This window comes from Acinonyx jubatus, chromosome B3 (assembly GCF_027475565.1).
Source record: "Acinonyx jubatus isolate Ajub_Pintada_27869175 chromosome B3, VMU_Ajub_asm_v1.0, whole genome shotgun sequence".
In the NCBI taxonomy this organism is placed as follows: domain Eukaryota; kingdom Metazoa; phylum Chordata; class Mammalia; order Carnivora; family Felidae; genus Acinonyx; species Acinonyx jubatus.
This window is the reverse complement of record NC_069386.1, coordinates 45,625,641-45,652,120: the sequence shown is the minus strand read 5'-3', so window position 1 is coordinate 45,652,120 and position 26,480 is coordinate 45,625,641. Positions and strand designations below refer to the sequence as shown.

Below are 26,480 nucleotides of genomic sequence, written 5' to 3'. Positions count from 1 at the left end.
TTTTACTATATGCTGTACTCACTTGGAAGTCTTTGTCACTTAGACTATACTAGAGATCTGTGTTCCTAATTTTTGAATCCCCTGTGCCTGACACATGGTATACTCAGTAAAACCAAATGAGTGAGTGAATGAATGAATGAAAACTAAGCAGCCGCATATTTCTAATAGGAACTTTGGTGTGAGGGTGCAAACAGGAATGTGAGTTACGTTCACTGTGAAGTTAGTAGTTCTTGGTGATGAAAGTGAAAGTGTGGCTTTTCTGACAGGAGAATAAAAGACATAACAAAGATTCCATTCTCCTCTCCCTGAGCATGAAGTGTTCAGCACCACAAACTCAGCCTCTGCTTTCTTCAAATTCTCCCCCTAGGCAACCTCACCTCATTCTTGGCTTCAATGATCACATCTATGAACACACAGACCTTTCCTCTGAACCAAATTATTTCCCACTTACCATCTTCTCTCCAAAGCACTGGAGAGCCCCTAAGGCTTAATTGGCACAAGCAGAAGTCATGATCTTCCATGGCAATCCTCGTCTTTTTCTAGTGTTTCCTCTCCCATTACTTAGCACCTCTTTCTCCAGCAAGCCAGGGACCCAATGATCAACTTTGCTGCATCCCTCTCCTCACCTTCCATATCCAAATCACCAAGTTCTTCCAATTTTAATATACAAAGAACTCTTGAATCCTTCCATGTCTCTCCCTATCAAAGCCACACCCAGTGCTGAAATTCTGTAATATCCCCCAGTGGTTCTACATATGACCACTTCAGGCACCCTCAAATCCCCTTTCCACCACATAACCTGGTTGATTTTTTTTAAATGTTTATTCTTGAGAGAGAGAGAGAGCATGCATGCATGAGCAGAGGAGGGGCAGAGAGAGAGGGAGACACAGAATCCAAAGCAGGCTCCAGACTCTGAGCTGTCAACACAGAGCCTGACACTCAAACTCACAAACTGTGAGATCATGACCTGAGCTGAAGTCAGACGCTCAACCAAATGAGCCACCCAGGAGCCCCCACGTTGATTTTTTTTTAAACTCAAATGGGTGGTGTTGTGTTCTCACTTAAACCACCTTCATGGCTTATCATTGCTTTGCCCTGAATATGATTTATAGGGCTCAGGATGTATGGTCTGACTCCCACCTATGGCTTCAGGGTCTTTTTGCACCATGTTCCTTCATTGTCCCTGGGAGCCAGCTAGTAGGTTGGCCAGAACATCATACTGTTCCCACCCCCACTGCCCAAGGCCATTGAACATGCATTTCCCCCACTTCAGGTAGTGAAGCCCTACACTTCCTTCTGATCTCAGCTCGGACATGATTTCCTTAGAGAAGCCATCAGAGATACCTCCATTGAAGTGAAATCCCCTTCTTTTATTCGCTCATAGAAGTATGTCTTATATCTTTATAGCATACATCTCAATTATGATTTCATATTTCTGTGTGTATGATTGTTTCACTATGCCTGTCTTCCTCATTAGACTTTAAGCTCTGTAAAGGACAAGAACTATGTGTGCTTTGCTAAATGCAGTGCTTGGCACATAATGAGTACGCTATAAATATTTCTTAGATGAGTGAATAAACAGACCAAAGAACACCCTTGTATGATATTAGTTGTAGTCACAGCAATAAAGTCCTGTTTCTCTGGTTCATCTACTGGGACTTTGGAATAGTGTGGTCACAAGTAATCCTTCTGGACAATGGTATCCATGATAACTTAACCAAGAATTAAAGCCAAAATGCTACATTCCTGTCCTGGCTCTGCAATGATGTGCCCTCAGGTAAGTTATAATTTCTTTAGGTCTAAACTCTACCTCACCTACAGATTAGGTATCTCCTTCTGTCCTTTGACTCTCAATAGCTGTTTTCACCAGATCTCACCTCCCTCCCTTCCTGCCTGCCTCCTCAGTTGGAAATGACTGTAGGCCTCCTGCAAAGGTAGGGAAAGACCTGAAACAGAGCTGGCTTCTCTGTGGGAGGGTTGGGAGGCAGCACAAAGCGTGGGTACTAATTCCATGGCACTGCCTTGATATTCAAAAACAACTGATGCATTCTATCTCTTCAGACAAACTAGCTTTAAAAAACAAGGCTTAAATATTTGACATGACAGGAAGCTAGTCCTAAACAATTTGTTGCCTACAAGGATGATAATTCATCAAACTTAAATGGCATAACCTAGAAGGATTATTTAGATGTATTTAACTCCTTTCTTGTTTAACTGGCGTGGCATATACTCAGACTGATCTCTTTCTGGCTCAGTGATCTCCAACAGTTTCGAGCTGCTATTGTTTATTTTCTATGAATTTTGCTTAAATATTTTATGGTAAACAAAAGGGAGTAACTAGATTTTCAAACCAGAATCCTCCTTCAAAAGAAAGTCAACAAGTTGCTTTCTCCATCATTTTAATTCTTGGATCCCAGTCTATCCTCAGTAGATGAAACCCAGCCACAGTAACCAAGGAGGAGATCCATCCTGTCCTAAAGGCTTGCAATGATCTCTTTGTATGTTTGTTTCTCCATCTCTAGAATGGATGCAGCTGTTCTTACCACCCTGAGGAAGGTGTCATTAAATCACTGGAATTACATTGGAAGAAAACAAGAGGGATTAATCTTGCAGAACAATACATCTGTATTTGCTTCATATTCTCCAACGTGCATGAAAAGTTCCTTCAGAAGAGAATGTTTACACTGGATGTATCTGTACCTGATTTGACAATTCCAAACTACACCCCAACCACCCACTTCTGAACAGGGGGAAAAAAAAAGAAAACAGAAGACTGCAATTGTGTAACATGCAAATCTTCTGGACGGGAGCCCATCGCTGTGGTTTGGCAACACAACCAGCACAACATCTCTTTTCTCATCTCTTGAAGAAAAAAACAAAACAAAACAAAACAAAAACCAACAGAGAAAAAAATACCTTGAGAATAAAGGTAATGATTAATCTATCAGGCACAAAGAGGATCGTTTGGGGGATTTCAGATTCTAACCTGCTAATTCAAATAAACAACTGTGAACAGGAGATGACAATTTCACCAGAAGAGGATTAAGTCACGGGTTCTAATTGGGACAGTGTTTGTACAGTCAGAGAAGCTCACCAGACATCTCCAGGAATCTGTGAGCAGTTGTCAAAACTTCCATTTTCATGTGCGAGTGAAGTAGGGACCAGAAGAAGCAGGTATTGGTGGAGAGTGGTCCTTGGAGAAGACCCAAGATGCAGCCTGGGAAAGGACGAAAGGGGAAGAGCTTCAAGCAAAGACTGGTCTTGAAGAGCACCTTAGCTAAAGAAACAATCTCTGAGTTCTTGGGCACCTTTATAATGATCGTAAGTGTTTCCTGAATCCTGACCCAATTATGCCTTCCTTTCTACCCAGCTGGTAATGAATAGTTTTGTTTTCTTTTCTTTAAGTTTGTCGCTAGATTCATCTCTTCCAGGAAATAGCACATTCCTTCCGGGCTGTTTGGCTCTGTACTGGCCACAAGGTTGGGTTTCCATTTACACATTTCATTTATTCACAAGAGTTGATGGGGACAGGAGAGGGGGAGTGAACTACTTTCTTCACCTCAGCAATTTACTGAGATTCTGAGCTGGCTTTGATTAAAATCAGTCATTAGTAATTTGTCTCATTGATTAATTGATTTATACCTTGTTTATTTCCCACAAATATTGAGGTGACTCAGTCACTTGAAGTAAGAACTGGCAGTCAATAAATATGAGTGGCAAGAAACAGCTCAGTATTACAAGTGCTCGGCAAAGATTGTGTTGTCATATCATTTGACTTTTAACAAGTTAGAAATTACACTAGATAGAAATATGCATTCTACAATCATCCATCTTTGGTTTTACCTCATTTTTCCCCTCTTTTTACCTGAAACTGATATCTAAAGATCTTCAATACAACAGTTATAAGAAACGTGTGTGTGTGTGTGTGTGTGTGTGTGTGTGTGTGTATAAACAGAAGGATTGATTCTAAGAACCACTCAAGGATTTTGTCCAGAGAATTGCACAGCTATTAAGGAAAGACTGGATAGTTTATGTAAGTGGCACGGGCTCTAAGCTTCCACCCTATTGCATGCTATAGCATTCTTTGGATCCTGAATTTTCAGCTGGAGCCAGAAAATTAAATTTTCAATTATTCTCATATGCAACAACCACTGACTTTAACTTGCTTTAAAAAAAATCCTCTCAAGGGGCTCTTGGGTAGCTCGGTTGTTTAAGCATCTGACTTCGGCTCAGGTCATGATTTCATGGCTCGTGAGTTCGAGCCCCGTGTTGGACTCTGTGCTGACATCTCAGAGCCTGGAGCCTGCTTTGTATTTGGTGTCTCCCTCTCTCTCTGCCCTGCTAATGCTCTCTCTCTTTCTCTCTCTTTCTCAAAAATAAATAAATGTTAAAAAAAATTTTTTTTAAAAATCCACTCAAAGTTTCCCTACTTCAATATTAATAATTTCATTTTTCTTAAAGTTATAGAGATTTGTCCATAAACTTACAAGTTCTTGCTGATATACAGCATGGTGACTACAGTTAATAATACTGTATTGCATACTTGAAAGTTGCTAAGAGCATAGATAAAGTTTGTTATCAGGAGAAAAAAATTTATAACTATGTTATGATAAATGTTAACCAGACTTATTGTGGTTATCATTTCATAATATATATAAATATTGAATTATTATATTGTACCCCTGAAGCTAATATAATGTTTATAAGTCAGCTATATCTCAGAATAAAGTTCTTTGCTTTGTATAAATACATAATTTAGGAGTATAAGCCAAAATCAAGAAACAAGTGTGAACTCAAAAAATTGAACTAGCGTAAATTGAGAGAAAGTCATAAGTGTTCTGGTCTCTGAGAACCTCTTTTTACTGAATTCACTCAAGTATTCTTGAGGCAAATGGACAGCTATTTGCACTCTTTCTTGACTGTCCTCACTCGTGTTAAGAATGTGGATGGGAGGGCGGGTGGTTGGAGAAAAAGAGAGAAAATAAAAGCCCATGATTCTTCTTTAAAAAAAAAATTTTTTTTTTAATGTTTATTTTTGAAGGAGAGAGAGACAGAGTGTGAGCAGGGGTGGGGCAGAGAAAGAGGGAGACACAGAATCTAAAGTAGCTCCAGGCTCTGAACTGTCAGCACAGAGCCCGATGCGGGGCTCAAACTCACAAGCTGTGAGAACATGACCTGATCCGAAGTCAGACACTTTAAGGGACTAAGCCACTCAGGTGCCCCAAGCCCATGATTCTTCTGATCTTACTCTGTGCTTACTGGAAAATCACCCTCAGCGAGACAAAAACTGTTCATATTACTTGAAATTTGGTCCCAAAGAAGAGAGTGGATTATCACTACAGACTCGATGCAGCTCTATGGTGACCTGTGGTACTGAGAAGTAAAGCAAATTCAGTTACACTCTGTAGTCGTCTGCAGAAAACACGGAGGAGGAAGTGAACTAAACAACCATTTTGCAACTGAAAATGTTAAAAACCCTCCTTTTTTTTTTTTAATTTAAACCCTCCTTTCTTAACAAGAAGCTGTTTCTTAATCTCATTCCCTCCGAGTTGAGTAAGTGAAAGTTACCGTCAGCCATTTACTCATACAATTAGTAGCATGTCTTCCCCTACCATTCACGGTGGGAGCTAAACACATATCTTCATACTGTATATTGAAAAATAAAACTTTGTGTCTTCTGGCCAAAGCCAATAATTTCCTAAATGATTCATTTCCATCTCCACTGTACATTTATTTTTTAAAGCAAACTCTTATGGAATCCATAATTGTGATTATAATATTTTTATTAAGGCTTGGGGGTATATATGCCAGAAGTTTTCGCACAACACAATATTTTTACTAACCAATTATGTGGCTTTGCTCAACTCTTAGCCAAAATAATTATTTCTGCTTTATTAGAAAATGTGCATAATATGTTGCTTTGTATAGTAGAAAGCTTTGATTGTTGACAAGGTATGGGCAAAAGGGAACATAAAAAAAAAAAAAGATGGCAGAGGACATGCAGGACTCATCAGTCCTTCAAATTTGGCTTTTCCCCCAGACCCTGAGAGTCTGGTGCCATTTTCCTCCTTCCTCTCAAAAACCTGCCCTTAGAAGAAGTATCTTCAACTCATTTATACCATGGTGCAAATGACTAATAAGGCCCACTGGTAGCATTAAGGTTCATGAAAAATTCTTTGTAAACTATAACTAAAAACAGCAATAACTAGGTTATAAGCCAAAGAATTAGCTCTAATTTGGGCTTATAGACATGGGATAGGTATACCTTTTCACCTTTGCTAGTGCCAGGGAGAGGGGTCACAGTGGATCTTCCCTAATACATAGAAGGGTTTCAAAGCCTTGAGCTGCAAACGTAGGGAGGGAGTATGTATTAAGTACCTACCATATGTTAGCTTCTTTACATACATTTGTTTAATCCTACAATAGCTGCATTGGGAAGGCTTTATTATTACTCATAAACAATTGAAGAAATGAGGACTCAAAGAGATGAAGTCACTGGCCCAAACCAGGAAAGCACTGAACTGGCATTCTTTCTAATTCTAGAGCCTACACTTCCCACCCATTGCTGGAGTTCCTTCCACAATGTCCTTGATAGATAGTAAATCAGACTCCCTCCACTTGAACGTCTCCATAGACTGGAGCCATGAGTTAGCTCTCTCATTTGCTTGCAGTCACGTGAGTTTAACTGGTGGGCACCTGATGAGGCCAGACCATGAGTTGTACCCCCAAAGCTTTCTGAAGCAGAAAACACTGCTCAACAAGGGTCACTGCTCAACAAGGGGAAGGGAGCGAGCAGGGGAATCCTTAGCCTTCTGCACATGGCTCAGGGCCTGGGGATTTCAAACTGCACATTAAATACCCACTACATGTAAAGCTCCTGAGATAGGAACCGCTCATAAAATGCTGGCTCCCTTTCCCCATGCTCGCCCCTTCCCCTCTTCTACTTCAGAGTCTTTGTAGTACTTGAAAACGGCTTCTTTGTCTCCTTCTGGACATCTTGCAGGCTCCTTTCCCCAACATCTGCCACAGAACTCTGCACATACGTAAATGGGTCCCCATAAATGTGTGTTCAATTAAAATGTCTTTTGTTGGCTGAAATTCCCAGAATCTCTAGTCATTTCTTGTAGCAGCTATGTTTACTCCTCACCACTCCATGCACCCTTTCCTGTCTTCAAATGTTTCTGGATTCTTTGATACAGAGTTCATCCTATTGAAGATGCTGAGGTGAACAGCCTGGCAAGCAGCTATATTTCCTCTTGTAGTGGAAGGGCATCCTTCCAGGGCAGAATTTATGAGTGGGTGATCATCTCCTTGTGTATTGGGAAAGACTCTAAATTCTTGTCTCACTCTGTCAAGCTTGCACATTAGAGATCTACCTTTCTGCATCTCTAAGATTGAAAAAATGTAAATACTTCTGCTAAAAGTAATAGCCTCGATCTGTGCCCTGAAGGTGAAATAGAATGAGCAGAGACCTGGGACACAGGATGTGGAGGGCATAAGGGAGTGGGCAGTGCAGGAGGGAGGGAGGAAGTGAGATGGATGGCACATGACAAATGTCAAACCCCACAGTGATTTCCATGTCTGCTTCTGCCTTCCTCCGTGACTTCATGACCAAACTTCCCACCTTGCCAAAGTCACTGAGTTTGCCATTCTGTTCTTGGAGAGATACCAGATATGCTAACTATAGAAATTCTAGGTCTTTAAAATTATTATTACAAAGTGTGCTCAGATCTTAGAGTGGGTCTATTTCATACTGGAGAGCTTTTGAAACAAAAGAATATACGATTAGCGTTTAGAGTAAAATAGGAAAATTCTTAAAACAAGCCAGTTCTTAAAATAAGTGCTTTGCAGGGCATAATTCAGGACATTTGGGACTGCTACATATTTAGAATTTCCAGGTACTAGTAGGACAGCTCTGAGAACCGGATGAGATAGATGTTGCTGGCCCTTCCTATTGATGGGGAAGCTGACACACAGATTGATGCAATCATATGTCCTTTGAGTCAGTGTGGAGCCCACACTGCCTTAAGCATAAACTTCTCTTGGTTTCCACTGCGTTTTCCCTCCAAGAGGCATAGAGTGCCTTCTCAGGTAGATTATTTTTTTCAATTTCATTTTGGTTAATATACAGTGTTATATTTCAGGTGTACAATACAGAAATTCAACTATTCTATATATTACTCAGTGTTCATCATGATAAGTGTACTTTTAATCCCCTTTACCTATTTCATCCAGCCCCCACCTACCTTCCCTCTGGTTACCAGTTTGTGCTCTAGAGAGTTTGTCTCTTTTTGTCTTTGCTTGTTTTGTTTATTAAAGTCCACATATGAGTGAAATCATGTGGTGTTTGTTTACTTAGCATTATACTCTAGATCCATCCATGTTGTTGCACATCTCATATAGATTCTTGTTTATTGTTATATTTATATCTTTCCTGGGGGGAAGGGAGAGAAAGAGAGAGGGAGAGGGAGAAAGAAAGAGATACAGAGAAAGATATCAACTCCATTTTGCCAGGTGGGAGAAATAGGTATAACATAATTAAGAGGTTCACCCAAGGTCACCCAGCCCATGAATGTGAGAGCTGGGCTTGATATCTTGGCTTTAGTTATTACTAATGTACCATTTTTTGATGAGAATTAACTCCTTTCATGGGAAAGCTCAAGAGAACTTTACTAATTTTATAGCCTAAAATACTTTAGATAGTAAAGGTACCAAAAGATGATTATACAGAGCAGATAGGATCCTGGCAGAGAAATTTTACAGAAGCTCTATTAGCATAGACTTTATGGACCACCTCAGTATCTACAAACACACTCAAAGCTCTTGTAACACTAGGGTTCTGAGGTGGTTCAGTCATATCTTCATGTCCTTAATGAACACATTGACCATGCATTGCACTGTGTTTCCCCTAGAGCTTCTATTTTCTGGATTCTCCTTGAGGACACCTTGTGGCTCAGAGCAAGGGACCAAAGGCAAGGGGGAATAAAGGGACACCATAACTCTTCTCTCACACTTTCTTGCTCAACAGTCACCTGCCCTTTCTCTGTTTCCTCTCTGCTTGGTCTGGCTTATGACTTTGCAAAGACCTGTCCCCCTCCAAGCCTGGCTGCCAATGATGAGGGTCCCCCTGAGCTAGAGCTGTCAGTCTGCCAACATATGATTGGGCAGAAGCCTCTGCTGTCAGCAGTGCCTGGCTGATTCTGGCCCCAAATGCCATGCCTCTGCGTCCTTCAGATGAAGAAACAGAGACCCACACACTCACAGGATTCTGTCAAATGCTTTTTCCACCACAGTCAATTCCACCTGATTCTTATTATTTACTTTCGATTTACGTTTAGTTCTCAGCCTCTCATGGGTCTGTACTTCTGTACTGGGTGTTCTGTCACTTTAAGAAAGTCCCAGGTTCTAAATATGAAAGTGTGGAAGAACTAAGCATGTAGGGTTCTATGTGGGCCCTTGCCCTGTACCTTTAGCAGCTGTGAGAAGGCTGATGCAGAAGGCTCTCTGCCTTCCAGCATGGTGATGAGATGAGGACAAAAGACCAGGAAAGGGGTAAACAACTGTTGAACATACACTGTACCCAGACAATCATTAGTTCTGGAAAAATCTCATGAAGTAAGGGAATTTTTCTTATTTTACAGATAAGGAAATGAAGGCTTAGTATGATCGAGTAACTTGCCCACAGGCAAATATGTGGTGGAGCTGGGATTAGAATCAAATCTGGTTTTTCTTCACCATGCTGAAATTACCGTTCTCATGTATGCTTTTGAACTTCCACTGCTGTTGCCAGAAACAATATATGTTTTATATGTTTTCAAAATGTACATATATGGCTTCATAGTTTGTATGCCTTCTACGATTTGAAAATTTTCTCCCAAATACACTTTCTGAGATTTATCTATTTGGGGACATGTAGGTGTGGGCAATTCATTTTACTTTTGTAGTACGGTGGGTTTGTGTATCCATTCCCCTCGTGAACTGTTATGTGGCTTGCAACACATTACCAACACTGCTGCAGTGAACGTCTTTGTACGTGTCCTGTATGTGTGTCCCAGAGTTCTTATGAGTACATACTTAGACGTAGGTTTGGTGGCCCTAGGCATGTGCATCTTCAACTTATGCATATTGTAAAATTGCTCTTAAAGTGGTTTTAAATTTAAGTACCATCAACAACATAGGAGTCTCCGTTTTCCATGTACTCACTGACCCTTGATATTATCCAACTTTTAGATTTTTTCCCATTTGACATATAAGAAACCATGGTGCCTGGGTGGCTCAGTTGGTTAAGTGTCTGACCTTTGATTTCGGCTCAGGTCATGATCTCACGGTTTGTGAGACGGAGCCCCGCGTTAGGCTTTGCGCTGACATGCGACAGTGCTGAGCCTGCTTGGGATTTTCGCTCTCCCTCTCTCTGTGCCTTTCCCTCATGCGTTCTCTCTCTCTCTCTCTCTCTCAAAATAAATAAATAAACTTAAAAAAAAAGAAATAGAATTTCACTAGTAATTTTAATGAATTTCTAGTGCAATCCGCCATCTTTTTCAGGTTTACTGAAGCTTTAGCTTTCCTATTCTTTAAATTGCCTGCTCATATCCTCTGCATTTTTTAACTTTTTCTTATTGATTATAATAGGATTTTGATATTTTGTGTTTTCTTATAGCTTACTGTCTTACTTTTCATAGTTAAGTCTTTAAATCATTAGAATTTATTCTGGTGTATGGTGCGGAGTAGGTGCCCTTTATCTGGTAAAATAGCCAATTGTTTCAGTAATGTATTTGACCAGTCTGTTCTGCTTCTACTGATTGTGATGATATCATATACCAGTTAGATAGATCATATATCAGTTCATATATAAAGGTGGTTGTATGTCAAAACTTTTAGTTCTAGTGATTTCTCTGTCCAAACCAGCACCAATGCCATATATTTTTGTTATAATTACTTTCTTTTTTTTCTTCCAAGTTTTTATTTAAATTCAAATTAGTTAACCTATAGCACAATATGGTTTCAGGATTAGAACCCAGTAATTCATCGCTTACATATAACACCCAGTGCTCCCACAACAAGTGCCCTTCTTAATGTGAAAAGTTCTATTGGATTGTGCTGGTGCAAACAATTTTTTTTCCCTGAGAATATGAGAAATTTTATTTTCTTTCTTTCTAGACCTTAATATTTAATTTCTTCTTATTACCATGGTTAAAACCTTCCTAGTACAAGGTTATTAGAAGCTATCATTGTAGCATTGTTATTTTATTCCCAACTTTAAAGAATCTACTTCTCATGTTTTACCATTAAGTGTGATAGTTCCTATAGGCTTTGGGTAGGCATTCTTGATTTGAGTAAGGGAATTCCTATCTGCCCCTCATTTACTAAAACTTTCATTAGGGATGTTTATTGAATTTTTAAAAAAGTATCTCTTCTATATTTATTGAGATAAGCATAGGGGTTACTCTTTTATCTGTTGATGAAGAAAATTACATTGACAATGTTTTTAGCATTAAACCATCCTTACATTTCTGAGATGAATTTCCACCTAATCATGTGGCATTTCATTTGCAATGTTTTATTAAGGATTTGGACTATAATTTCTTTTTATGTTGTCCTTTGTCTAATTTAATCACCAAGAATACATTAGCACCATGAAAAGTAGTTCTTTCCCTCTTTTTATATTTTCTGAAACACTTTGTGTAAAGTAAGGATTACCTACTCCTTGAAGATTACTTAGCATATGCACTAAAAAAAGAGCGAGCGAGAGAGAAGTGTACAAGATTTCTCTAAAACTTATGTCTAATTGTCTAAGTTAGATTTTCCATTCTTTTTTAAAAATTTCTTTAATGTTTATTTATTATTTTGAGAGAGAGAGCACAAGTTGGGAGAGGCAGAGAGAGAGGGCGACACAGGACATGAAGCAGGCTCCAGGCTCCGAGCCGTCAACATGTGGCCTGATGCAGGGCTTGAACCGATAGAACTTGAGATCATGACCTGAGCCGAAGTCAGACACTCAGCCAAACCAACTGCGCCACCCAGGAGCCCCTAGATTTTCTATTCTTAATTACATTTTAGCAATTTATATTTTTTCTAGGAAACTGTACTTCATTTGTGTTTTCAAACATAGTTTTTAAAAATTGCTAATATTTTCAAAATCAATACAGTGAAAGCAATAATTGTGAAACAATTTTTCATAGTATTTCCATATGGCTTTTAATATCTCTACTGTACTTGTGATGATTCTCTCTAATTTTTAATGTGTTTTTTTTCACTCAGTAATTTCTGCTTTGATCTTTTTTTTTTTAAAGTTTATTTTGAAAGAAAGAGAAGAGAGACAGCATGAATGGGGAGAGGCAGAGAGAGGGAGAGAGAGAATACCAAGCAGAGGTATTCTCAATCTCATGAACGAACTGTGAGATCATGACCTGAGCAGAAATCAAGAGTCTGACCCTTAACTGACTGAACCACCCAGGTGCCCGTCCCCCCTTTTTAAGTGACCTTTCTTACATTTTTCCATCGAGTTGAACAGGTTTCTTTATTTCTCCCCTTTCGCCTGTGCTTTTTCTATTTTTAAGTATTCATCCTTTCATCTTTAAAAAAATGTATTCTAGAGTTAACAAAGTTTAAAGTGACTCAACTTCTTTCCTTCTGAACAACACAAAAACTTTTAAAAATCCTGATTGTAATCAACCACTCTATCTTACGTGTCATTATTGTCTGATATTTAAATTCTGCCTCCAATATTTTTATTATTGGTATTTTTAATGATGATTACTTATTTAAATTTACTACCACTTATCAGTTTATTTGCTAATTACTTATACATATATGCATTACTTTTAGGTGCATTTTCCTTCTTTGTGCAGTAAAAAAACTTTCCTTAGGAAATTTTCCAGAAAGGGTGTGTGAGGAATAAACTTTCTCTGTCTTTGTTTGCCTGAGTTTTTCTTTATTTCACTCTCAAGTTTCAATGATTGGCTGATGAATTTGAGGTTGACAACTGGTTTTGCTTGGCAATCCGCAGGTGTCCTTCCAATGTCTCTTATTGCTGTTGACAAGTCTAGTGTTCATCTAATTCTTGTCTTAATCTGAATTTCCCTAGTTTCTATTAAGAGTTTCTCTTTTTATGTGGCACACACACGCACACACACGCACACACACAAATATTATACAGCCATAAAAAAGAAGGAGATCTTGCCGTTTGCGACAACATGGACAGGCCTAGATAGAGGGGGTATTTAAGTCAGACTGAGAAAGACACATACCATGTGATTTCACTCAGATGTGACATCTAAAAAAACATAACGAATGGATAAATAAACAAAAAGCAGAATCAGGCCTATAAATACAGAGAACAAAATGATGGTCACCAGAGGGGAGAAGAATAGAGGAATGGGCAAAATGGGTGAAGGTGGGAGATACAGGCTTCCAGGAATAAAAGTCATAGCATAGGGAATCTAGTCAATGGTATTGTAATAGTGTTGTTTGGTGACAGATGGTAACTGCATTGGAAAGGAGCAGAATATAACATATAGAGAAGTTGAATCACGATGTTGTACATTTAAACCTAATGTAACATTGTGTTTTAACTATACTGAAATTTTAAAAATTATAAAAGCAACAACAACAACAAAAAGACTTTCTCTTTTTTTGCCCTTGAAATTTCACTACAATATGACTAGGGCTTATTTTATTTTACACATAACGCTCAGGATTCATTGTTAATCAGCATTTAAAGATTCACAATTTATACAGTTCTAGAAAATTCTTAGTTTAATCGCCTTGCCTCTCCCCAGTCTCTCTGTTTTCTCCTTATAGAATTCCTATTAAATGTGCATATATGCCTGACCTTCTTACTTTTTTTATTTATGTCTCTACCCTTCTCTCATATTTGTATCTCTTAATCTCTCCATGATGAATTTTATGTAGTTGTCTCAAATCTATTTTCCAATGCATGAATTCCTCTCTGTTGTATCTAATCTTTTAATACATTCATTAAGTCTTTAGTTTCATTAATATGTTTTCATTTCTAGAAGTTCTATTTGGTTCTTTTCAAAAATTGCTTTTCTTTTCTCTTCTCATGTGTTTATTTCTTTTCTCTCTCTAACTCACTAAAGCCTAATGTACTGATGGTATTTTATGATTGTTCTGTTCATCTCAATTTTGGGGGAACTAATAATCCTGTTTATTTTATGCACTCTCATTCACAAAAGAAAACTTCCTTTAGTGTTTTGTAAATTTGTAGTGTAAACTCTTCCAGGAGGGTTTGCTTTTCTCTGTGGGAATTCTGTACGGCCTGCACTGTGGGGTTGTTCTTCCACAGCAGGCTTACATTTGTTTCTGGGAGGTTGCTCGGGTATATCACCAACAAGAAATGATTGTTGTAAAGTGGAAAACTAGAAAAGGAAGACTGATGAATGTGCATACCCTGTTGAAGAGCACTCTCCCCAAAAAAGTGGCACTCTGCAGGACATCTAGGTGGCTCAGTCTGTTAAGTGTCTGACTCTTGGTTTCTGCTCAGGTCATGATCTCACAGTTTTGTGGATTTGAGCCCCACATTAGGCTCTGCATTGACAGTGCAGAGCCTGCTTGGGATTCTCTGTCTCCCTTTCTCTCTGTCCTCCCCACCCCCCTCTCTCACTCTCTCTCTCTCTCTCTCTCTCAAAAATAAATGAATAAACATTAAAAATATTAAAAAAAAAGAATGTCTCTCTGCTCCCTTTCCCCCACATGGGATGTGTGACCATGAATGACTAACTAGGAAATCCCATGCTTTCTCCAAATGAAGCTGATTCTCTTCTAGTCCTTACAGCCTGAGTCAGGATCAGCTGAAGGAGGACTTTCCTATAGAGTTCCCCTTACCAACAGTGAACATGAAGGGCCAGACTGGCCTGGAAAATTTCAGAGTTCCAAAAGACCTGGGGAGAAAAGTCTGTTCTGGGTCATTGATCTAAAGTCTACAGATTCCTAAAGCCAAACAATTCTGCCAAACAGAACTCTGTTTTTGATCCCTGAGTTTGAATTTTGACTCAGAAAACTTGCTACATTAATTGACTTTCAAAGAGGAAGTATTTTTGTTTTCTACTTTCCAGAATGGGTTTGGTTCATTTTTTTCTTTAGTGACAAAGCCCATTGCAACATGTTTCCATTACTTGACAAGAAAGGAGAACATAGAAATGAGAGCAGACGTTGTCTCCTCTTTACTCATCAGCCTTATGATGAAGATACAGCATAAACTGAAGGACTGGGAGGAAGAGAAGCCTCATAAAAGTGAGGTAGCTGATAGGCCTGATCAAAATGTTAAAACAGCCCAGCAATGAAGTCTACTCCATACATGTAGTGAGCACCTTATTTCATGTCCTGGTAGGATTGCTGAGCCCACTGAACCCACCAAGCAAAGAAAATGCTTTAAGAGAAAATATGCCAGCAAAATGTGCCCCCCTCCTCCATCATGACAGATTGGCTGATCATGCTAAGACACACAGTCCCGGCATGACCAGCCAAGACCAAAAAAGATCTGAGGGCTTCATTTCTCTCCCAGCCTAGAATCAGCCCACATGCCTTAGTCTCTATTTCAAAGTTTAGATTTTCTAGGGAGGAAACCTCCTGAAAAACCCATGCCTCTATCAACAAATAAGTGGTTAAAGAAATTGGGGTGCATCCTTACAATGAACTGCTATATAGGAATTACAGATAATGAGGCCAATTCTTATATGCTGTTATGAAAAGATTCATTAAGCTAACAACTTGAAAAAGCCAGCAGAAAATGGTATGTATAAAATACTCCTATTTGTATAAACACACACACACACACACACACACACACACACACACACACACACATTTTTACAGGATATACCAGGAAGTAGTGATATTAGTTACTGTAAAGAATAAAATATAAAATCTGGGATGGGAAAGAGACAAATTTCTTTTATTTTTTAAGTTTTTTTTGCTTGAGAGAGAGTGCTTGTGCACAAGGGAGGAGCAGAGTGAGAGGGGGACAGAGGATCTGAAGCGAGGTCTGTGCTGATAGCAGAGAGCCCAATACAGGTGAGATCATGACCTAAGCCAAAGTCAGATGCTTAACTGACTGAGCCACCCACACACACCAAGAGATAAATTTCTTATATTTTATTGTATACCCTTTGTATTTGAAAAAAATTTTACATATTCATGTACATTTTCTTCAATCCGCTGTTCCCCTTAAAGAGCTGACTCAGCAGATTTTCTCCCTTCAAGGTGTTTTAGGGAGTTGCTCATAATGTATTCTGAAGAATACTAGTTCCGTGAAATGCAAATAAGAATTAAGTGAAAGAAAATATGCTGTCCGTCCCAAATATGTTTGGAAAACACTGGGTTAAACCAAGTTAATCAGTTTCTTCAACTATAGGACTTATCAGAGCTTTTAATGTTCACTATAAACTCTAAGAGGGAAATAGAATATATAGACCCTGGACTTACTTGACTACAAATTCCTTTTTTATTTTTATTTTTTTAATGTTTATTTATTTTGAGAGAGAGAGAGAGAGGGAGGAAAGGCAGAGAGAGAGAGAGAGGGAAAGAGAGAGAATCCCAAGCAGGCTTCTATCAGCACAGAACCCAGAACCCGACTCAGCTTGATCTCACAAATCATGAGATCATGACTGGAGCCAAAACCAACAATCAGACGCTTAATCAACTGAGCCACCCAGTCACCCCAACAAATCCCTTTTTAAAATTTTAATTTCAGTATAGTAAATATGTAGTGTTATATTGATTTCAGGCATACAATATAGTGATTCAACAATTCTACACATTGCTCAATGCTCATCAGGATAAGTGTACTCCTAACCTCATTACCTATCTCACCCATCACCCACACCCACCTCCACTCTGGTAGTCATCAGTTTTCTATAGTTAAGAATCTGTTTCCTGGTCTGTCTCTATTTTTCCTTTGTTCATTTGTTTTGTTTCTTAAATTCCACACATGAGTAAGATCATACGGTATTTGTCTTTCTCTGACTGACTGATTTTGCTTAGCATTATACCCTCTAGATCCATCCATCACCTTGGAAATGGCAAGATTTCATTCCTTTTTATGGCTGAATAATACTCCATTGTGTGTATTTATACCACATCTTCTTTATCCATTCATGTATCATTGGACACTGGGGTGCTTCCATAATTTGACTATTGTAAATAATGTTGCAATAAACATAAAGGTGCATATATTTTTTGAATTAGTGTTTTCATATTGTTTGAGTAAATACCCACTTGTGTGATTACTGTATTATATGGTCATTCTATTTTCAATTTTTTGAGGAACATCCATACTGTTTTCCACAGTGCTGCACTAGCTTGCATTCCCACCAATAGTGCATAAGGGTTCCCTTCTTCCACATCCTCGCCAACACTTGTTGTTTCTTATGTTTTTTATTTTAGACATTCTGACATGTGTGAAGTGATAGCTCATTGTAGTTTTGATTTGCACTACCTGATGATGAGTGATGTTGAGCATGTTTTCATGTGTCTGTTGGCCATCTGTATGTCTTCTTTGGAGAAAAATTAGAATAACACAGAGAAGATTAGCATGGCCCCTGCACAGATCCCCTTTTTTTTTTTTTTTTTTTTTTTTGAGGAGCATCTCATGGAACTGATGGTCTGTGGAACATACTGGGTCTGGAATGAATCTAAGAAACAAATTTGCCCCAGAATTCCTGTCTTCAGGTATCTTCCAGACTGAAAGTGACCCAAGGTGTTCTTAACATTGTTAGGCCACTTTGAATAAAGAGAGAGCTGTTCTTGGGGTGCCTGGGTGGCCCCATTGGTTAAGCATCTGACTTGGGCCCAGGTCATGATCTCACAGTTTGTGCATTCAAGCCCCACATCAAGCTTTCTGCTGTTAGTGCAGAACCTGCGTTGGATTCTCTGTCTGTCTGTCTGTCCCTCCCCTGCTCACATGCTTTTTCTGTCTCTCTCAAACATAAATAAACATTTACCAAAAAAAGTGGGGGAGGGGGGAGAGAACTGTCCTCAGCAACCCTCCATCTATGTACAGCATCATCAGACCCATGCTTATCCTATTGAACACTCATACCTTAATAAATAAATGTTTAATTAGTTCCTAATTCTGACCCAGGGATTGTGATCAAGTTCTTGTCCAAGCTAGCATTATTTTGGATGAGTTGAGGGACATGAACACCTGATATAGGCCAGAAAAGGAGAGCATTGTTCTTTTCAGACTATGAGAAAGAATGATGTTTAATCACCTTATGTTTCTGAGACGCAAATTTGTGCTTGGTCCTCTTTTCTACTTAGAGAGCACTGAGTTTGGCCATTCGCCCATTCACCTGGTTCTCAAATTTCAGATTCCTCTGTTTTTATGAGCTTGCCCTAACATCATTTCTTTTCAAGTACAGCTGGTTCTTGAGGGGTGATTGATCTTATCCTGATATATTCTCAGGCCACATACCATCAAATACTTTATTTTTAACCAGAAGGTCCAGGTTTCAGTCTTGGGTTTTTTTGTGACTATTTTTGTTATGACTGAGAACATTTTATTTTCCAGTTTTAAAACTAACTGACTAGAAAGCTGTGCATAAATATGCATCCTGTCCTAATAAAGGGAACAAACAGACCCACCAAAACAGCAGTTGGCTTGGCACAGGAGGGACACAGAGCTAGGAATCAGAAGACCTGGTTCCAGACTCAAATTCTGCCACTTATTAGCTGTATGAATTCTGTCAGGTTATCCAGTCTTCCATTTTTTTAAAAAAAGTTTTTATGTTAATTCCAGTTAGTATACAGTGTAATATTAGTTTCAGGTGTACAATATAGTGATTCAACACTTCCATACAACACCCAGTGCTCAACACAAGTGCCCTCCTTAATCCCCATCACCTATTTCACCCATTACCCCGACCCCAACCATCAGTTTGCTCTCTATACTTAAGAGTCTGTGTTGGTTTGTCTCTCTCCAGCCTTCCACTTTTTGTTCTATTTAAAAAACATTTTTTTTAACGTTTATTTATTTTTGAGAGAGAGAGACAGACTGAGAGCCGGGGAGGGGCAGAGACTGAGACACAGAATCCAAAGCAGGCTCCAGGCTCTGAGCTGTCAGCACAGAGCCCAACCTGGGGCTCAAACCCACGAACCGTGAGATCGTGACCTGAGCTGAAGTCGGACACTTACCCAACTGAACCACCCAGGCACCCTGGCCTTCCAATTTTTAAATGTGGATTAAATGTTGGGAAGAATAATGGAAGCAATGTACATGACAGTGTGATACATGTGCTATTAATGTTTGTTCATTCACCTATCCAGTGGTCAAAATCATGTGTAGTCAAACCTGGGCCCCATGTGTGTGAATGTGAGAAATTCTCTTAACCTCTCTAAACTTCATTCCCTTGTTCGTAAAATGGAGGAAGTAAGAGAGAGGACCTGACTCAAAGGGTTGATGTGAGGACCAATGGGCTAATGTATGGAAAGTACTTAACTCATAAAAAGCACTCAATAAAATATTAGCTGTTGCTGTTGTTTCTATTATCATGACATGTTCCAGTGGATATAGTCACAAAAACTAAATAGACGTATGATAGGTAGGATGTGCGACTTATAGTAACATATACCTAGAGCACAGGCTGAAGGGCCAAGGTTTGCAGAGAATATATTGACAGATTGGCATTTGTTCTCCTTCCTCTCCAGTTACAAAAAACAAAATGTTTATAGGAGGAGGAGAACCTCTGGCAAAGGCCCAAAGTGATTCCCTTCTCAAGAATGGAGACTATACGGGGCACCCGGGTGGCTGAGTCACTTTAGCATCTGACCCTTGATTTCGGCTCAAGTCATGATCTCACAGTTACTGAGTTCAAGCTCTGCATCAGGCTCTGCGCTGACAGTGTGGAGCCTGCGTGGGATTCTCTCTCTCTCTCCCTCTTTCTCTGTCCTTCCCCAACTCATGCATTCTCTCTCTCAAAATAAACTGTACAAAATAATAATGGACACTGTGCTTTTGGTCTCCCTATCACTGCTACCTTAAAGTCTTGCCCATAGTCAGTCTTTCATTTGAAGGTAGCCACAGATTCTCTCTCCAGGAACCTCCAGGTCTCCAGGACCTCACCAGGATATCTGTGGGGTCAGGAAGTCACCAACACCAAAAACTAAATGGATTTCTCCTCCCAGGACTTAAGATGGGAGTCAGTAGCCCCAAAGCTTATTGAGATGAGGCAGATAACATATATGGGTGAAGTGGACATGGCAGGGTTAAGAAGGAAGTGTCTGTCCTGTCTCAGGAGGCGTCTGCCACCCAGACTGTCTCCACTGTGGCCAAGTAGGAATGGGGTAGATTTTTATCAGACTTTCAAGTTTGAAAAAAAAAAAGGTCTATGTGTAATTTTTCTTTTTAAATACTGGCAACAAGGGTGCCTGGGTAGCTCAGTAGGTCAAGCTCAGACTCTTGATTTCAGCTCATATCATGATCTCATGGTTCATGAGATGGAGCCCCGCATTGGGTTCCACGCTGGGCATGGAGCCTGCTTTGGATTCTCTCTCTCTGCCCCTCACCCCCCAAAACAAATAATTAACCATAAAAAAAATAAGATTAAATACTAGCAACAATTTCTAAAATTAAAAAAAAAAATCACCATGTAGGCCAAGCATATCTCTGAGTCAATCCCACTCATAGACTGTCTTCAGTCATGGACCACCAGTTTGTGACTGTGTTCTCAAGGTGTCCTTAACCACACTCTACAAACTATTCTCACCAGAAAAGGGCAAGTGGAGAGATTGTGAGGGCCTCAGCCTTCTATTCAATATCATCTGTTTATAAGAGGCCTGTTATTGGAAATTAAATTCCTCAGTGCAAGATTGTCATCCTTTTCTTTTCTCATCCTAACACCTGGCAAAATTGATTGAGGCAATCATGTGAAAACCATTTTTATTTCAGGCAGTACCAGAAGAGAAATCTTGATCTCATAATAATTTTAATCAAGTTGCTCATTAGGCCAATCTGTTATGTGCATATATTAATACATCTCAGATCTAATAGTATTATTAAATACTATGATGATTCAATAATTTGGGGTATTAATCAGATAATTCAAGAATTTGGGGAGACTGAAATGTCAAAATAGCTCACTTAGGTCGTAAGACTAAACTATAAAACCAGATTTCCAGGTATACTTTCCCTAGCCATAAATGCTTAAGCCATTTACTAATAACAAGCTTAGTGGGGTGCCTGGGTGGCTCAGTCGGTTGAGAGTCCAACTTCAGTTCAGGTCATGATCTTGCGATTCGTGGGTCTGAGCCCTTCATTGGGCTCTGTGCTGACAGCTCAGGGCCTGGAGCCTGCTTCAGATTCTGTGTCTCCCTCTCCTGCCCTTCCCCCACTCACGCTTTGTCTCTCTCTCTCTCTCTCTCTCTCTCAAACATAAATAAACATCAAAAAAAAAAATAACAAGCTTAGAATATTAAATAACAGCACCACACTTCATCCATATTTTTCTTACCGGTTCTCAGCTATCTTACCTCTCCCACTACTCTGTGAGCTCTTAGAGGACCTGTGTCTGAATTTTGTTTGCACCCCTGCTACCATGAGGCACCACATGTGCCGAATGTACATATATATGGAGGAATAAATGACAAGAGGAAGGAATGGCTGAGTGAATGCCAGATCACAATTAGGGCTACTTGCAGATTTGGGGATCTTACTTTACTATATTACATTTTTTGAAAGACAGACTTGTAAAGCACAAATCTGGACACACTACTTATTTTGTTCAGGTACAGTTGAGGGCAGTTTAGGGTAAATGAAGAAACACAACCTTTGGACACAAATGTTAATTTTAGGTTCCAAAAGATCTTTTCACTAGTTGTATGGCCTCGGGCAAATTACTTAATTTCTTTGTCCAAGGGTTTCTTTAGAAGAAAACAGCAGAGTTTTCCTTCCCTGGAGTTATTATGGGGACCAAAAGAGAGTATTTGTAACATATATGTGTGTGTGTAAACAAATTAGTTCATTTAAATTAGAAATGTTGCCACAGGCATACTCTTTGAATACTGACTTCTGTTTTATGAACATTTACATTAAATGACAAATTCTCCACTGAAGGATATTTTTCATTTAAAATATATTCCTCCCCTAAATTTCAAGAAGACCTGCACCAATGTACAATGTAAACAGTCATACATGACTCACATTCTTGGCTCACATGGTTGCTTCCCACGTGAGATATAACAAACATGTCCCAAACTGGCATTGCTAAATTAAAGGAGGATATTCCCTTCTTAGAAAAGTTTTCAAGAGAATGGTAATAAATAAATACTAGCCAGGTGAGCTTGGGAAATGTTGGGGCATTTTACAATGGCCCCTTGGGTTACTTCTTGGGTCTGGTTAAAGGGGCAGGTGAGAGTGGGGGAATGGCTTCACTTCTTGGATCTTAGTGTTGAGAACAGATATGAGTGCTAATAAGTCCCCAGAATGCTGGCCAGTGCCATCTATGTGGCTCGTGGATGTGGTTCATCAGTACAGATAAAGGCCTTGCCCCACCATTATCTCAGCCCACTCACTTCCGGTACCAGGCAGGTTTGGTCAGCATCGGGCACATGAGTGTACCTTCTCCCGATGACCACAAAGTTGCGAGACACCAAGAGGAAAGAAGACAGACAAAAGTGGAAGTTGCCTATGCAGGAGGAGCAAGAGAGCAAGCAAATGTTAATCAGTGAAACAGGTTTTGCATAAACTGAAAAGCTGCACTTAGTCACCAGCCTATCTCACTGGTCTCTGAGAAAGATGGGAAATGGGCCTGAAAAGGATTTTTCGCTGGGTCACTAGAAGCTTTGGTGAAAATTCACAAGTGTCGGACCAAAGTGACCATGTTTGTTATCACCAGAAATGCCACGTGCCCTGGTACAGGAGCCCAAGAACTATAAGAAGAGTCCCCAAATGAGCATCATCCTCAGGCCTTCAGCCCCCTTGGACTGATATGGTTTACAATGCAGTTGTTTGCACTGGGTACATTGATAACAGATGGCTGCTATCATGGGTCTCCAAGTCCTTCAGCATTCCCGGACAGCCCTTCACTTGCAGTATGAGATAGGAAACTGGTGCCCTGATCCCACACTGTGGGAGCCCAGCATTCTACCTGAATATTTCTATCAATTCTCGGGGGTATTTGTTCCTTCTGATGACCTCTCATTCCACCCAATGTGTAATGGTTAAGAGCACAGGCCTCCGATTAGGACAGACCTGGGATCATATCCAGGTTCTGTCTCTTTTATTTTTTATTATGTAACATTAGAGAAATTGCTTGGCCTCTCTCAGCCTCAATTTCTTCATCCATGAAAGGGAGATAATAATACCGTACTTTTCTCCTAGGGTGAACATAAGTTGATTATGATGAAGTAATACAGGTAAGGCACTTAGCATGGAACCGGGCACAAAGAACACACCAAATAGATCATAGCTGGTGTTTATATTTCTTTATCCATGCTACCCTAAACGGATGAGTAAAGATAGTAAGCATTTCATGAAGCCTTAACTCCAAAGTCCATGACAGTATTTCCCAAGAAGTCCTTTCAACTCTTCTTTCAGTATCTATTAATTCTGAAAATACTGAACTACAAAAAGTAGATATGAGACATGTTTTTTTTCCCCTTATTTGGACCATGTTTGATGCACACAAAGAATCACAGACCCCTTATAATAATTACAAGTTTCCCTAGTGATCATTGGCCTCGTGTTGCAAGCATTTGCAAACATTTGTAAACATTTTGCTAAAGAATCCCTAGCCTTTATTAATGACTGCTTTTCTGAAAGGGCTCAATTTTTACCTACTTACTAAATAAATGTTTATTGAGTCTCTGTTTTACATACTGACTAAATAAATATTTGTTGAGGGTCTATTATGCACTGTGTACTGTGTTGGGAATATCTTGGTTGGCACTGTAAAGGAGGTAATAGATACCTAAGAGTTTTGAGAATAGTAGGCTTATTATCCTTTCTCCTCATCTCCAGCATTTGTCTGTGATAATAACTTGATCTGTGTCCAGTAATCAGCTTGTCGTAGGGGTCATGGCTCAGTTGGGAACTTGCCAGCAGCCCAACTGATATTTCTTAGAAATCACACCTCCCACTTCTCACATCCCACCCTGAAATTGACTGTTTCTCTTGAAAAGACATTTACACAGGGTCTTATTTTCCCTGCTTATGTTTAGACATTTTAATATATTACATCAGATATTGTTTGAGCTGCTGTGGCAGACGCTACAGTCTTGGTGGGGTGACACAAGGCAAGGTGGAATATAATGAAATGACATTGTAAAGACATAGTAGAAGAAGCAGAAGAGGCCTCTGCAGGCTGAAGCTGTCAAAGAAAAACCCCACAGAGGAGGGAGGATTTTAGTTCAGTGTTAAGAATAGATTGGGTTTGGCTGGGGAAAGTGAAGAGAAGGGACATTTTGCTGGAAGGTATAGCATGAGCAGGTGTACAGTGTGGGAATGAGTGTCATGAGCTCAAAGGACTCAAGTGACTGGGACACCAGCCTGGCTGATGCAGATTTATGCTGAAGAATACCAGGCAGAAAGTGGATGAGTCACGAGGCAAGGCACCAGAGGGCCCTGAGCACCAGGTGGATGTGTTTGTGCTGCTACTTCCTGAGTAATGGCATATAAGTTGTGCTTCATCTGGCATGGTCACTGAGTGGGGAGACACTGGGGGTGAGGACACTGGCTGGGGGCTGCAGAAGAAGACTCAGAAAATTTGAGAATGATTGGCTATGAATGGCAAAGGGAGAGAAGAGGAGGGAATACAAATGATTCCAGAATGTTTGGCCTGGGTGATTGAGAATGACTGGTCACCAGTCCAACTGCCTTTCAAATGTCCTTCTTGCTTTTCCACTGAAATTCTTTCTCCCACTCCTGCCACATGTGGCGCCTGATAATAACAACAGTATTTACCCTCTCCCCTTTCTGTGTTGCTTTCCTACCAAAAGCACTAAAACCCCACCAAATATGAAAGGACCCATCTTTGGAGAGGAATCATAAATAGGCAAAACAATGTGAAGCTCTTGTCAGCTTCCCACTTTCTCTCTTCCGCAAATTTATCCCACTACTAGGAATGAAACAGCAACTATTTGTAATACATGTCATAGATGTGTTTCTCCCTGGTTTTATTACCCATCAGTGAGTCAGTGGTTAAGTTCATGAGTCCGTTTGTCTTCACTTACTCACCCAAAATGGGGGTTTTCTTTTTTAGTTTATATTAAAAGCAATAATATCCTGCACTTGTCATTGCCTTTTGTCATTTAAATAGTGCTTTCATTGTTGTTATCCCATTTGCACCTTTACTAAACAATCCTATGAAACAAGCCTGGCTAGTATTATTATTACGCTTTAATAGATAATCAAGCTGAGACTGAGAATTGACATGTTCATTTACACAGACACCGACAGTCGTACCTGGAAACAGCAGCTAAAATCTGTTTACTTAATTACCTCCAATATTCTAGATGCTGTTACAGAGACAAAGAAGTTTAACACATGATCTTGTATACCTTATAAAATTGGGAAAATCAGGCATAGATACGTGAACAGTTCAAGTACATCCTGTGCCTGAGTGTCCCACTAGATGGCAGTAGAAGCAATGAGCAGAGGGTATAGGATAAATTACCATGTCAGAACATGACACACGAATAAGGTAGGACTGTGTCCATTTCTGGGCCCTGTGTTTTAAGAGGAATGCTGACAACCCAGAGCTCAACCAGGTGAGACTCACTGGGAATCTGACTCTCAGGAATCAAAAATGAAGGGACAGGCATCCAGGAAAGAGAACTTAGAGAGGACCTTAGGCTCCCTCCATTTATTAGAAGCCTGGTATGTGAAAGAAGTTTATTCTTTATAGTCCCAAGAATGGGCCTAGAGCTAATAGACAGAAATTACAGGAGAGAGGATTCCAACTTCATATAAGGAGGACTCCCCAGCCAATGGAACAATGAAAAAATATATAGCACAAACTGCCTGATGTGATAATGAGCTCCCTATGCCTCACAGTAATCCAACATGGACCAGATGAATACCTGTTTAGGATGTTGTTGGTGAAATGCCTATATAAGATCCAGTATGTGTGCCATTGAGTTCAGAACCAGCATGGTGCTAAGGCTGAGAAGAGAGCATCACGCAGGGTTTAAGACCCCAGGCTCTGGAGACTATGGTGCTCACACTTGGAACCGAGCCACCATGTTGTAAAGAAGCCAGTCCACATGGAGAGGCCATTTGTAGGTGTTTGGGCCAATGCTCCAGCTAAGGCATCAGCTGAGAGCCAATATGAACCACTAAACAGGTGAATGTGTTAGCCTTTAGATAATTATAATCCTATCAACTTTGAACCATCATACTTGACACCAAACGGAGCAGAGTTGAAATGCCCTGACCAACCTTGCCCAAACTGCAGACTCACAAGCAAAATAAATGTTGTCATTTTAAGCCACTAAGTTCAGGGGTAGTTACATAGTGCTGGATAATG

At 39.8% G+C, this 26,480-nt stretch overlaps 1 protein-coding gene and 1 pseudogene across 1 annotated transcript in view; both read left to right on the top strand.

Annotated features, from left to right (window-relative positions):
• Window positions 1-1,611: 1,611 nt before the first annotated feature.
• Window positions 1,612-26,480, top strand: part of AQP9 (aquaporin 9) — a 47,793-nt gene continuing 22,924 nt past the window's right edge. The window contains exons 1-2 of the mRNA XM_015070891.3: window positions 1,612-1,777; window positions 2,523-3,321. Coding sequence (XP_014926377.1) covers window positions 3,211-3,321 — 111 coding nt within the window. The 5' untranslated portion in view covers window positions 1,612-1,777; window positions 2,523-3,210. The remainder of the gene's footprint in view (window positions 1,778-2,522; window positions 3,322-26,480) is intronic.
• LOC113602070 (uncharacterized) lies at window positions 17,509-17,596 on the top strand (annotated as a pseudogene).